This window comes from Rhincodon typus, chromosome 21 (genome assembly GCF_021869965.1).
Source record: "Rhincodon typus isolate 14 chromosome 21, sRhiTyp1.1, whole genome shotgun sequence".
Taxonomy (NCBI): Eukaryota; Metazoa; Chordata; class Chondrichthyes; order Orectolobiformes; family Rhincodontidae; genus Rhincodon; species Rhincodon typus.
Genome location: NC_063352.1, coordinates 28,055,410 through 28,069,526, shown reverse-complemented (window position 1 = coordinate 28,069,526; position 14,117 = coordinate 28,055,410). Strand labels below are relative to the sequence as shown.

Genomic DNA, 14,117 nt, shown 5'->3' with positions numbered 1-14,117 from the left:
CTCCACAAGTGACCACACCCTTCAACTTTCAATCCGTGTCCTAAATTTTCAATCTGCCACCATTATTCTTCTCTTTTGTGTTTAGCCTCTCTTTTAGCCTCTCATGCCTATCCTGGTCAGTTTCCTTACCATAAGCCAGCCTGGTTTAGGTAGGTCAGTTGACTCAGCATCCATTAACCCTTAGACGATAGCAAAAACCTTGTAAGAGCTGTTATGAATGAAGTTTTTAATGAGGTAGTTGCCTCAAGCAGGCTGCATTCCTTACCAGATAATACTATAAGCAAAGAAAGACCCTGCAAGACCCATGGTAAAGGGCCCAATTGAAGAAATGTGGACTCACCAGAGTTTTTCAGATGATGTCTACCCCACCAGGTACATGCCTCATTTATTGTAGAATCATCATAGAATCCCTACAGTGTGGAAACAGGCCCTTTGGCCCAACAAGTCCACACCAACCCTCAGGGCACCCACCCAGACCCATTCCCCTATAACCCACTTAATCTACACCTCCCTGAACACTACGGGCAATTTAGCATGGCCAATCCATCTAACCTGCACATCTTTGGACTGTGGGAGGAAGCCAGAGCACCCGGAGGAAACCCATGCAGACACAGGGAGAATGTGCCAATTCCACACAGACAGTCGCCCAAGGGTGGAATCGAACCCAGGTCCCGGGCACTGTGAGGCAGCAGTGCTAACCACTGTGCTGCCCAAATGGTCAAGTTTGTGAAGATTTATACCACTTTTGGCTAACAAGATTTTGACTATGAATGTAATTGCAGAAGGCTGGGGTGTTAATGAATATTCATGGTGTGTTAGTGGATGTGAAAGACCTTCTCTCCTATCACTTTCAGGAAGGCTGACTTGCTTGAAACTTTCTGTTCTCTTAACACCAAAACTTTAACCTGCTGTCAGCAATCTGAGTTTCCATCTGCTGCCCAATTACGCTCCCCTTCTCATCCTTCTACCTGCTCCAAGGAGGCTTCAAGGTGTCCACTCTCTGTGGCTAACTGGAGAAAGCAAAACAAAACACGAGAGGTGGAAATCTGAAATAAAAACAGTGAGGACTGTAAATACAGCGCAGGCCTATGAAGAGAAAAGATTTGTTATGACAAATCCATTGTGAATACCAAAAGACAAGCAAAAAACTTGGGGAGAAACAACTGAAGCAAAGACTTAAAAGTACTCCAATCGCATAGATGGACTACTTCCTTCTCTGAATCTATTGATTCTTCCTCTACTCTTTCTCTTTTTCTAAGCTCATTAAAATGACTTAATATCTTTCCATCTTCATTCAATTGAAGCCTCCATCCTTGAAACATTAATCAATCATTTCTCTTTGCAGATTCTGATTGGCTTTCTGTAAATTCATGGCAATCTATGTTTTCATTACTGATAGCTGACTGTTTTTCTGCCTGTGACTAGGATAGGCCAGAACTTAACTAAATGTCCAAGCTGCAGTTTTTTTTATTACTCCCTTCTGCCATCTCCTCAGTTACACGACCTCCTGGAGGGAGTTACGACTGGATATCAGTTTTATACCAGTGCAGAACTCTTGAAGCTATTAACAAGTATCTCAATAAATTGTGCTACTGAATGATAAAGTTATATGGTTCAGGTCGGTCCAGGTTCAATTTCCAGTTCATGCTGAGATGAACAATTGTAAAGGAACTCTCTAAGTGTGAGAGAAGAAATATGAACTCAGGTTCCCATTGTGGATCACAATAATTGATATCACAGTGCAAAAGGAACAGTAACTAATCTGTGTTGTTGCTGCTTTTGGAGTGTTGGGAGCGTGTAAAAGGAGCTTTACCTATCAGTAAGGGACAAGCAGTCAGAAAACTATGCCTGAGTGAAACATAGTTGTAGAGTGTGCAATTAGAAATGCATTGAATATGTTAAAGAATACATTGTGTCTGTTATCATAAAAAGTGGGTGGGAATGATGATGATATTGTAGTCAAGGAGAGTTATGTACTGGATTTGATAAATACAGAAAGAGAGGAAGTATTAATGGAATTAGCATCATTGAAATTAGATAAATCACTACGGCTGGATAAAATCCATCAGGGGCTGCTCATTGAAGCCAGTGAGGAAATAGCAGAAAGTCTAATCGTCATTTTCCAATTGTCTTTGGAGACAGTTGCTGGGCATTGAAGGACTGTCAATGTTGTAATATTTATTTGTTGATGTTTATTAATGTTGTATCTTTGTTTAAAAAGGGAGCAAGGGATAATCCAAATAATTACAAGCTAGTTAGCCTATCCTCAAATCAATTCTGAGAGACAGCATAAACGGTCACTTACAGTCTTGGATTAGTCAGCATGGATTTCTTAAACGATGTTGTGCCTGACTAATCTGTTTGCATTTCTGAGAAAGTAACAAGGAAGATTGTTGAGGGTGATGCAGTTAATGTGGTCTTCACAGATTTTAGCAAGATCCCACATGGCAAACTGGTTTGAAAAAATGTTTGTGAGATCCTGAGGAATATAACAAGCTAGATACAAAATTACTCAGCGACAGAAAATAAAAGATAATTGTTGACTGATACTGTTGCAACTGAAAAGCTGTTTGCAGTAGGGTTCTGCAACACCTTGGAGTCCTCATCTTTTTGTGGTGTATATTAATGAAATGGACATAAATGTAGGGGCCATGGTCAAGAGGTATGCAGACAACACAAAAAATGGTTGCAATGGTTTATAGTGAGGGGGATAGTTGTAGACTGCAGGAAGATATCAATGGACTGGTCAGATGGTCAGATAAGTGATAAATGCAATTCAACCAGGAGAAATGTGACAATGCATTTGAGGAAGTCAAACAATGCAAAGGAGTGCACAATAATTTAGAAGTGTAGAGAAAGTGAGGAACCTTGTTGTGAATACCCACAGATTCCTGAACTGTACAAATCATTAGTTGCCCCACAACTGAAATAATGTGTGTAGTTCTGGTCACCATGGATGAGGTCTATGTGCTTTCTCTGTGCAAAGTCAATATCAATCAATTTCAGAAAGGCTGTTATTACACTGGCGAGGACACAGGAGATTTAACACACGTTCGCTAAGGAGGGAAAGTTTGGATGTTCCTTAGAACAGAGGGGGCTGAGAGAAGATTTCATTGAAATGTACAAAGTTGTGAGAAATCTGAACATATAATGGGCCAGAAGGACCTATTTATCTTAACAGAGACATCAGTGATTAGCGGGCGTATATTTAATATGATTGGGAGAAACATTAGAAGAGAGATGCGGAAACACTTCTTCATGCAGTGAGAGTCTGGAACTCACTGTCTGAACGTGTGGTTGAAGCAGAAACCACACACCCCACCTCATTTAAAAGGTGTCTGGGTATGCACCTCAATGTCATGACCTGTGGGGATATAGACCACCTGCTGAAGAGTGGGATTTGGCTGTATAGCTCATTGTTCAGCTGAGGCAGACATTATAGGCTAAGTGGTCTTTTTTTCTATACTGCAAACTCTCAATAAATTTTCTCGCATTCTCTGTACCTGTCCTGTGCTGTATGTGCCTTGGGATCATACTGTTCAGTGGCTGGAATGGAAATTATATCCGCATTTACGTTCCTCACTCTAATGAACACAAAATACCGACATTCACTTCATACTCTCTGCTGATAACCTTTACCGTGAAAATGGCTTCTAGCATTGTAAAAGTAAATCAATTAAAGGTCCACTTCCTGAAGGAGACACAATAAAGACAGATTGGAGCTCTTCAGGTGATTTTATAGGGCAATCTGATATGGGTGAAAAGAACTTCAGAAAATCCCAGAAAACTCAAGCTTAACTCAACACAACTCATCTTCAAAATAATTACAATTCATAATCACAACACCTTTGGTAAGCTGTAATATAGCTTGAAAATTATTCTCCTTTTTTTATTAATTACAGTCTTAATAAAATTTTTGTTTTCATCAGACTAACAATATAGTCTTATTATTTTTATATCTTTTTCTCAGTAAGAAACCAGTTTCTATTATCTCTTCCTTTAAATTTCAGGCTGTTGATACCCTCAACTGATTTCTTGATTTTCATCCTTTTCCCAATCAAAGTCTTCTCCTGTGATCTGATGGAACATGACATTGAAAGGCCGGTAAAACTTCCGTAGTCTATGGATTACATCCGGATCTATTTTTGGATGAGTCCTTCCCTTAGATTTGCCGAGACACCTCGGCGTGCTACTGTCCTCTGGTTTCTTCAGGCAAGGAAACCCCTTGGTTTTGTTGAAGTAAAAGTGCTTGTCTGTAACGATCCTCTTGAGGCCCAGGAAGTCCTGCACTTTGCCCATTTCTCCGGCTGGGTCGATGATGAGCCTCTCCCCACTGACAAAATGGATCTGGGAGAGGGGAAAGAACTGGAGCCAGTTCTCCAGGTGCAAGGCGTAGATTCCAATGCGGATAGCACTCCAAGAGGCATCGATCAGGCCCAGGGTTCTGTTCTTGAAGGCTAGAACCTCAAAGGTTGGAATCTCAGGTTTCTTGGACAGTGTCTGGGTATAGTCTGAGATGGCTCTCGTCACTGGGTTCCTGACCACTACGATGAGTTTAGTGCCCTTTGCCATCGAGAAGATTCGCTTTGGTGCCTCCCTGGTAACAAAGTAGCTGGGTGTTTTCTCCATGGTGATCTGACCATCCAGCGTCTTGGGCATCAAGCTTCTAAAGATAAAACAAAAAACATAAAACAAAAACTGCATTTAGTTCATTTTATTGTTCATCTCCTCCCCACCTCCCCCTTCCCCTGCCAAACACAAACCCAACTCTCCAACAGTTATTTGTACTGGACTATGGTTCAAGAATGCCTGTACAGTGTTCTTATCCAATCAGAAACTTCAACCATAGGGACCAATTTTAACTCACTCAAAACTCATTCACTTCCACAGAGTTAAAACCAGTTCTAAAACTCTCCTACAACTCTCTGGACATTCAAATCAAAAAGCTGCTTGTCATCCAGAATGCATTACTGCATCCAAACTTCTGCTATATCTGAGGACAGGTAACTCAGACAGTTCCCTCTCATTTTTCCTGCTGCTGTGTGGACCTTCCAAGTCTGAGCATGGCGACAACTTGCAGAACCAGAAGTCAATGTGCCCAGATGCCCATTGGTGCGCATAGACCCTCTAAGCAGCTGGGCATCCCTTACAGGGAACACTGACCACTAGCTTTTCCACTAACCCAGTGGGAGATGTTTCGTTTGACCTACATAACGAGAATTATTGAACTTTAGCAAGAGAAGCAAGTTGTCGATATTTCATCCTAATCATCTGCTCTGTGATATTGTATAAATGACTTACTCAAGAGGAAGTAAAGCAAATAGAATGTAATACCTTGTACTTCGATTGTATATTTCACACATCAAGAGATCTTGAAGCACTTACAACCAGTGAAGTACTTCAATAATGTAATCACTGCTGTATCACGGGAAATACAGCAGCTCATTTGTACCACAGTCCCGTGAACCAATGAGAAGATTGGGCGTTTTAGTGACGTTGGTTGGTGGATAAATATTAGATAGGAAACCAGGAGACCTCCAGGTCCTTATATAGTGACCATGGGATTTTTTGCATTCCCTTAAGAAGCAGATCATCCTCAGTTTAATTTTTCTGTTAAAAAAGGTGTCTCCAGCAGTGCAGCACTGCACTGAGGTAGTGGCCTGGATTATCTGCTCAAATCTCGGAACTAAACATCTAAACCACACCTTTCTGACATAGAAACAAGATACACACTAATATACATCGGACTCCTCAAACAATACTGAGAATTCTGGCAAGATTACTGTCTCTGCTCCAAACATTATTTGGTGCCATTTCATAAGGACCAAATTACTCTCTGCATATAGATTCAACAGGGTTCCAATTCCCTCTGGAATAGAATTCCATGGGGACTTTATTAATAATCCATCAGCCATAATTCCTACTGAGGTATAGTTTCATAGAGCACTAATTCTTGTTACGGATTTACAAAGTATTGATTACGTCTGGGGCACAACATGATGGATGCTGACTTTTGCTGCGGCCCAGCTAATTAGAATATATACCGTATGCGTGACACATACTTATAGCGTTACTAGCAATTCATTTTTTGAAGGAAAATTATAAGTAAATTGGTTAGCACAAAAATTGCATGGCTAAGAGAGTGAAATGAGATTATCTTTGGATTACTCCAGCAAACAGCCAGCACAAACACAGCAATCTAAAGGACATACTGTGCTTTAAGCTTCTACTGTTCTATGGATGTAATATAAAAAGCAAAGGGTCAAAAAGCAGAGTCTGTGACTGAAGATAATACAGCATGACTGAGAATAAAATTTTGCAGTGACATTTCCAATGTAAGCAATAACATCACATGGTTTACAAAACCTAACATTGTTGAGTCCTATTTGCAAGTTGTCTGTATTGGTGGACTGTTTTAGTATCAGAGGAATTGTGAATGGTGCCGAACATTGTGTGATCATCAGCGAACATCCCCACTTCTGACCTTATAATGGATGGAAGGTCAGAGACAAAGCAGCTGAAGATGGTTCAGGCTAGGATACTACCCTGAGGGATTCCTGCACCTATATTCTGGGACTGCAATGATTGACCTCCAACAAACATTGTACTATATATGATTCCGTTTATATAGGCTTTCCCCCGATCCGCATTGACGTCAGTTTTACTAGGGCTCCTTGATGCCATGCTTAGTCAGATGCTCACTTGATGTTAAGGGCAGTCACTCTTACCCTGCATCTGAGTTCAGCTCTTTGGTCCATTGGTGAATTAAGGCTATAATGAAGCCAAGAACTGAGAGGCCATGGCAGAACCTAACATAAGCATCTCTGAGCAGGTTATTATTCAGTAGGTACAGTTTTTAATTGCTAGGTCTGTTTGAAATAAATTCCAATTAGCACAGTGGTAGGACTACACAACACAGTAGAGGCTATTCTCAGTGTGGAAGCAGAACCTTGTTTCTACAAGGATTGCATGGTCCACTGCCACTACTAATATGGTAAGATACATCTGTGACACATTTGTCAAATAGAATTTTCCTTTTTGTTGGCTCCTTCACTATGTACTGCAGGTTCAGTCCAGTGCTATGTCCTTCAAGACTCAGCCAGCTTTGTCAGTAATGGTATTACTAACCAACTGTTCATGATCAACATTGAAATCCCTGACCCAGAATACATCCTGCGCTCATGCCACCCTCAGTGCTTTTTCCAACTGGTGTTCAACATGGAGGAGTACACACACCAGGGAACTGAGGGTCCTCATGTTCAAATCACAAAAAAACAGCATACAGATCCAGAAGGTAATAGGGAAACTAAAAGGAATGTTGGCTTTTATTTCAAAGGAAATGGAAGATAAAAATTGAGATGTCTTGCTAAAACAATACAAAGCACAGCTGGAGTACTGTGAACAATTTTGGTCCCTGTATCTAAGGAAAGACATACTGGCATTGAAGGCAATCCAGAGAAGGTCCACTAGGCTGATACCAGGTATGGAGAATCTGTCTTTTGTAGAGAGGTTGAGTAGGTGGCCATATTGAAATGTACAAAATTCTTAATGGGATTTCACAAGGTAGATATGGAAAGGTTGTTTCTCCTGTGGAAGAGTCTAGGACTAGAGGGTATAAGGGGTTATCATTTAAGACAGGGTTGAGAAGGAGTTTCTTCACTCAGAGGGTAGTGAATTGTGGAATCTTTTATCATGAAGCATTGTACAGGTTGGGTCTTGAAGCATATTCAAGTACATGACAGACAGAGTTTTAATCAGAAAATCAACTCAGCATGAAGGGGGAAAGGCAGGAAATTGGAGTTGAAGATTATCAGATCAGCCATGGTTTCATTGAATGGTGGAGCAAACTCGATGGGCTGAATGACCTACTTCTGCTCCTACATTGTTGTGTGATCTTACAGATTCACCAAGAGGAGGTTTCCCTGCCTGTGTTTGACTGAATGTCGTGTGGTCCAGGGTCAACGTTGAGGACTCACTCGGCTGCTCCCGCCTAACTGCAGAACTCTAAACATACTCTAGTGGACCTGCCCTGCCAGTGGCATAGGACATACCTAATGATAGTGACGCCTTGGATATTGTCGAGTTGGTGCTTGACTAGTCCATAAGACAGCTCTCCCAGGTTTGGCAGAAAAATGTGTTTGATGGGACAGTGCAGAGGGACATTTATTCTGTCCCTAACTTGTGCAGTATCCTGGGAGTATTTGGTTGGATAATGTCATAGAGTTTTATTCTCTATCTAATCTAATACTAATCACAAATCCACGTGATATATTAAAACTTGAGTCTATGTGAAAATATCCACATCCCACACATTCACAGCCAATCTCCTGTCTCAGTCTTGGACTAATGGTTTGGGAATGCTGCTTGAGGAAAAAAAAAACTTTACAATATGAGGAATAGATATATCTCAAAGCAGGGACAACTTTCAACAGCCTATTAAAGCAGCTAAAAAGTGTAGCAAGCACAATCATGTATTCGGTGACAGCAGCATGTTAAAGTATACAATGAAGTCAACCATTGGAGAGGTGATTGAGAGATTCCTATACTACAGTGGGAATAAGGCTTGCCACTCTGGTTGGATGTATTCTTGGAGGTTTCATCACATGATCTACCTCTTTGGCCCAAAACTGCTCTGGAATTATGCTAAACTGGTTTCATTTGGGTCTGGTGCTTTCGGAGCTAACATATGAAAGTGTCCAAAGATGTTTAAAAAAGAACAATTTTTTCATGTTTCTATAATTTTTCTTCTGGGATGCTCACAGCAATCATATGGAGATTTTTAATTCTTGGATGACTGGCAATTCTAATTGACATTATTACAAGCTTAATTTCATCTTTTTTCTCTTACATATTCACTGGGCATCATCCAGGGAGCAGTGCAGGGCTTGGACATCATCAAGACAGATTCAGCATACTGATGAATATGTGTTTTAAAGGGATGAGGATCCTGCTAAAGGAAGTTTGATTGGCTGCAGCTCCTTTAAGGTCACATCTCCATTAGAAATATAATTTCTACACACCAAATTGCGACATCAATTTCCGTAATATATGAACCAGAACATGCCCAATAACCTTGAGATCAGGAAGAAGCCCAGGAATTGGTAAATCAGGAACATGCCCGATAAAATCTTGTCCAAAAAGTGGGTTTTAAGGTGCATCTTAAAAGAAGAAGGAGAGGTAAAGAGGTACAAAGCTTTAAAGAGGGTATTCCAGAGCTTGAGGCCTGGGCAACTGAGATACCATCAGCCAGGGTGGAATGATAAAAACTAGGGATACTGAAGAGACCAGAATTATATGAGTAGATATCTCAGAATTGTGTATCTGGAGAAGATAACAGAGATAGGAATGGGTTTGAGGACGGGAGTTCTACAGTTGAGGCATTACCTAACCAAGAACTAATGTTTGTCAGGGAGCATGGGCGTGAGGGGTGAATGGAACTTTGTAATAGCTGAGACATGGGCAGTAGGGTTTGGGATTACCTTAAATTTATGGAGGGTAGACTGCAGGAGATCAGTCAGGTCTCCTAAATCCATTAGAATAATCAAGTCTACAGATAACAACAGCATAAATGTGACAATCATCAATAGATGAGTTCAAACAAGGACAGAATTGGGCTACTTAACAGAAGTAGAAATAAGCAGCCTGAGTGATGACACACATATGCAATTACACTTTTAGCTCTGGCTCAAACATGACAACAGGAGTTGTGGAGTCTGGATCCACCTTAGACATTTGCCAGGGAAAAGAATGAAAATGATGACTAGCAAGGCCAAAAGGCAGTAGCATGATTTAGCAGTTCATAAACCCGTTTGATTCTGCCCCATTTTACTCTCTTTTTCTAAATGTCTAGTTAACACATCCTTTATATTCTACCATATCTTCTACTATTGACATCAAATTAACAGGTCTGTAGTTCTCGATTCTCTCCCTGCCTCACTTCCTAAATAGTGGGGCTATATTTGCTACTATCAAGTAAACAGGATTCTTTCCAGAATCTATAGGATTTTGAAAATAACCAGCAAAGTCCGTCATCTCTCTTGCCATTTCCTTCAACATTCTGGGGTGAAATTCATCTCAGAACTTCTCGGGAGTTTTCAGCCCTCAATCCAATTGACCTTTTAAGTACTGCTTCTGAGTATTTTAGTCCCTCAGTTTCACAAGTTCCTTGGTTGAGTAGTCTTCATGGAAAATTTTCTTCATCTTCTTCTCAGAATACAGCCTTAAAGTAACTGTTCAGATTTCTTCTTCCACACTATAAATTCTCCTGTCCACTCCTATATTAGGCCCATATTTGTTCCAGCTAGTCTTTTTCTTTCACATAGCTAAGGAAGATTTTACAGTCACCTTTACACTCCCACTAGTTTGCATTCATGTTCTCTTCTACATTCCTTAATCAGTTTCTTCATTTTTCATTATTGGATTCTAAATTGCTCCCAATCCTGAGGCTTACCATTTTTGCTGACATCCTTATAAGCCATTTCCTTTGATCTAATGTCATTTTTAAACTTATCTTGTTAACCAACTTGATTTACCTTTCCTTTTGGGTGTTTATGCTTTTGAGGAATGTATATCTACTATGAACCATGCAGTATTTATTTGAATACTAATCATTGCCTATGTACTGCAAATCATGTATTACATTGTCTTATCCACCGCAGCTAATTCAACCCTTGTACATTTATAATTAGGTTTCTTCAGAACCTAGTCCTCTTGAATACATTGGGTTGCATTCAAGCATAATGCAAATTTCTTTCATATCACGGTCACTATGCCCCAAAGGCAACACTCAAATTCACAGGAGCAGCTGGTGGATTCACCCCTGAAATTTCCCAAAGCCACCAGGAAAGATTCAATTAGAGGGGTGACCAATCAGGGAAAAGTTTCTCCCCATAAATAGAACGGAAGGAGATAATGAGGAGCTGCTCCAAGAATCACATGCTGGTTCTTTCTTATACTTGGTGCTGGAGGTACACAAGTGATATCTTCCCTCCTGCTTCAGTTCTCCAGTCACATCCTCAAACACTTCTTTCTTTTTTGTCATCCAGCTATTTACCCGGCTCTAGAAGAATTTTGTGACATCCTTGACCCTGGCACCATCCTGGACCCATGTCTCCAGCTACAGAAACGGCTGTCAGTTCCCCTAAATGATGAATCCTCTTTGATTACTGCTTTTCTCCTCTTAGTCCTCTCCTCCCGTACAGTTGAGCTACCTGTGGTGTCAGGAATGTAGCTCTGATTGTACTCCTCTGAGAATTCAACATGTTCATTGGTGTCCAAAGTGGGAAACTAATTAGCAAGTGATACCTCGGGGAACTCCTGCCATTCCTGCCTGTTTGTCTTAAACTGCCTGGGAGTGAACCATTCCCTTGTTGCCTCCACACCCCACGATGTGCCCACTCTCTGAACATACTATTAACATAGATTTCAGTCTCACAATGTGCCAATGGCTCCAGCCACCATTCAAGCTCCAAAATCCGGATCTCAATTTGCTGCAGCTAGTGACACCTCCCATCCATGTGGTTTTCCAGGTCTTGCAATCTGCATGAGCAACATGTCCTGCCTTGTCTTAACTTTTCTTCAACTACATTAACTTTACTTTACCTAGGCTTACTTATATTAACTTTGTTTTATTTGGCCTTAACTTAATAAACCTTACAACTATGATTAAATCTTCCTCAGAGTGAAAAATGCGACTAATAGTGAACACACTTTATTAATGGCAGTGAACTTTACTTAAAACACCTCTCTGTTTATGTTTCACTCGGACGTTGTCTCCCGAGTGTGCCCTTGTATTGATTGTGTGCTTTGTAAAACATACCTCTTTTACACAATGGTCAATCGTGTCAAAGGCTGCAGACAGATCAAAAGTGTTAGGAACATATAACATATATTAGTTGCAGCTACATAGGCCATTATCTGTGACTTGGATTAAAAAGCATGCTTTGGTTCTGTGGCAAAGATAGAAATTTCATTGGAGCGATTCACATTGGAGTTCCTGGAAGTTTGTGCATGAATCTGGGAGATAGCAACATGTTCAGGACTTTGAGGAGGAAAGAGTAGATGCAGATGAGGCAGTCGTTTTCAAGGACAAAGGAGCAATTATTGTAGATTTGAAGATGAGGAGTCTGTATCACAAGAGTATCAGTTAACATGAGCAATAAAGGGAAGTTGGATCATCATCAGATCTGTGGAAATAGGATCTGGGCAGCAGGGTCAGCTGATAAGACAGTGTAGGAACCATATGGTCTTACACAGCTCTTTTGGGCAGATGTGATTGTCTCAGATGTGATGGAAACCTTCCCATACTCAGTTCTTAAAAAATGACCCTACTGCAATAGTTTTTTATTCTTAGAGCGTGGGTACCACTAGCAAGTTCATTTATGGTCTGTCCTTGGCTGCTCAGAGAAGGTGGTGGTGGACATTATCAACTGCTTCCCCCACTTCTGCACTTAAACTGTGACAGGAGATTGGGAAAATATATGTAATATTCCGGATATTAAGCATTTGCAGTTAGCATTTCCAGCATCCAATTAGTTTTCATTTATATTTTTAGAAACAGGAAAATATGTACTTACATCTGCTCATCTGCTCTATACAGAATGACAAGGCTTTTACACTAAGGAAATTTCACTGTGCAGAAAGGTTGTTAATGAGAGATCCTTACAGTAAACTGACATCACTGTAGCGATAACAAGGTGTAGAGCTGGATGAACACAGCAGGCCAAGCAGCATCATAGGAGCAGGAAGGCTGACGTTTCGGGCCTAGACCCTTCATCAGAAATGGGGGAGGGGAAGGGAGTTCTGAAATAAATAGGGAGAGAGGGGGAGGCGGATAGAAGATGGATAGAGGAGAAGATAGATGGAGAGGAAACAGACAGGTCAAAGAGGCGGGGATGGAGCCAGTAAAGGTGAGTGTAGGTGGGGAGGTAGGGAGGAGATAGGTCAGTCCAGGGAGGACGGACAGGTCAAGGGGGCGGGATGAGGTTAGTAGGTAGGAGATGGGGGTGGGGCTTGAGGTGGGAGGAGGGGATAGGTGGGAGGAAGGACAGGTTAGGGAGGCGGGGACGAGCTGGGCTGGTTTTGGGATGCGGTAGGGGGAGGGGAGATTTTGAAGCTTGTGAACTCCACATTGATACCATTGGGCTGCAGGGTTCCCAAGCGGAATATGAGTTGCTGTTCCTGCAACCTTCGGGTGGCATCGTTGTGGCACTGCAGGAGGCCCAGGATGGACATGTCATCTGCGGAATGGGAGGGGGAGTTGAAATGGTTCGCGACTGGGAGGTGCAGTTGTTTATTGCGAACCGAGCGTAGGTTTTCTGCAGATGTGCGGGTAAACATCTGCTTGATGTGGAAAGTCTTCTTGGGGCCTGGGATGGGGGTGAGGGGGGAGGTGTAGGGGCAGGTGTAGCACTTCCTGTGGTTGCAGGGAAAAGTGCCCGGTGAGGTGGGACTGGAGGGGAGTGTGGAGCGGACAAGGGAGTCACGGACAGAGTGGAACAGACCTTCCGTAGCTACATTGGCCCTAAACCCCACCTCTTCCTTCGTTACATTGATGACTGTATCGGCGCTGCCTCGTGCTCCCACGAGGAGCTCGAACATTTCATCCACTTCACCAACACCTTCTACCCCAACCTTAAGTTCACCTGAACCATCTCTAATACCTCTCTCACCTTCCTGGACCTCTCTGTCTCCATCTCCGGCAACCACTTAGAAACCGATATCCATTTTAAGCCCACCGACTCCCACAGCTACCTAGAATACACCTCCTCCCACCCACCTTCCTGCAAAAATGCATCCCCTATTCCCAATTCCTTCGCCTCCACCGCATCTGCTCCCAGGATGAGGCATTCCACTCCCGTACATCTCAGATGTTCTCATTTTTCAAGGACCGCAACGTCCCCCCCTCAGTGGTCGAGAACGCCCTCGGCCGTGTCTCCCGCATTTCCTGAAACGCATCCCTCACACCCCCTCCCCGCAATAACAACCAAAACAGAATCCCCCTCGTCCTTACTTACCACCCCACCAACCTCCGGATCCAACGCATCATCCTCCGACACTTCCGCCATCTGCAATCCGACCCCACCACCAAAGACATTTTTCCCTCCCCACCCTTATCT

The 14,117-nt window shown here is 42.1% G+C and overlaps 1 protein-coding gene across 1 annotated transcript in view; it reads right to left on the bottom strand.

Moving 5' to 3' along the window:
- Positions 1–3,954: 3,954 nt before the first annotated feature.
- The window catches only part of LOC109916536 (heparan sulfate glucosamine 3-O-sulfotransferase 4-like), a 164,752-nt gene continuing 154,589 nt past the window's right edge, over positions 3,955–14,117 (bottom strand). The window contains exon 2 of the mRNA XM_048609616.1: positions 3,955–4,666. Coding sequence (XP_048465573.1) covers positions 4,024–4,666 — 643 coding nt within the window. The 3' untranslated portion in view covers positions 3,955–4,023. The remainder of the gene's footprint in view (positions 4,667–14,117) is intronic.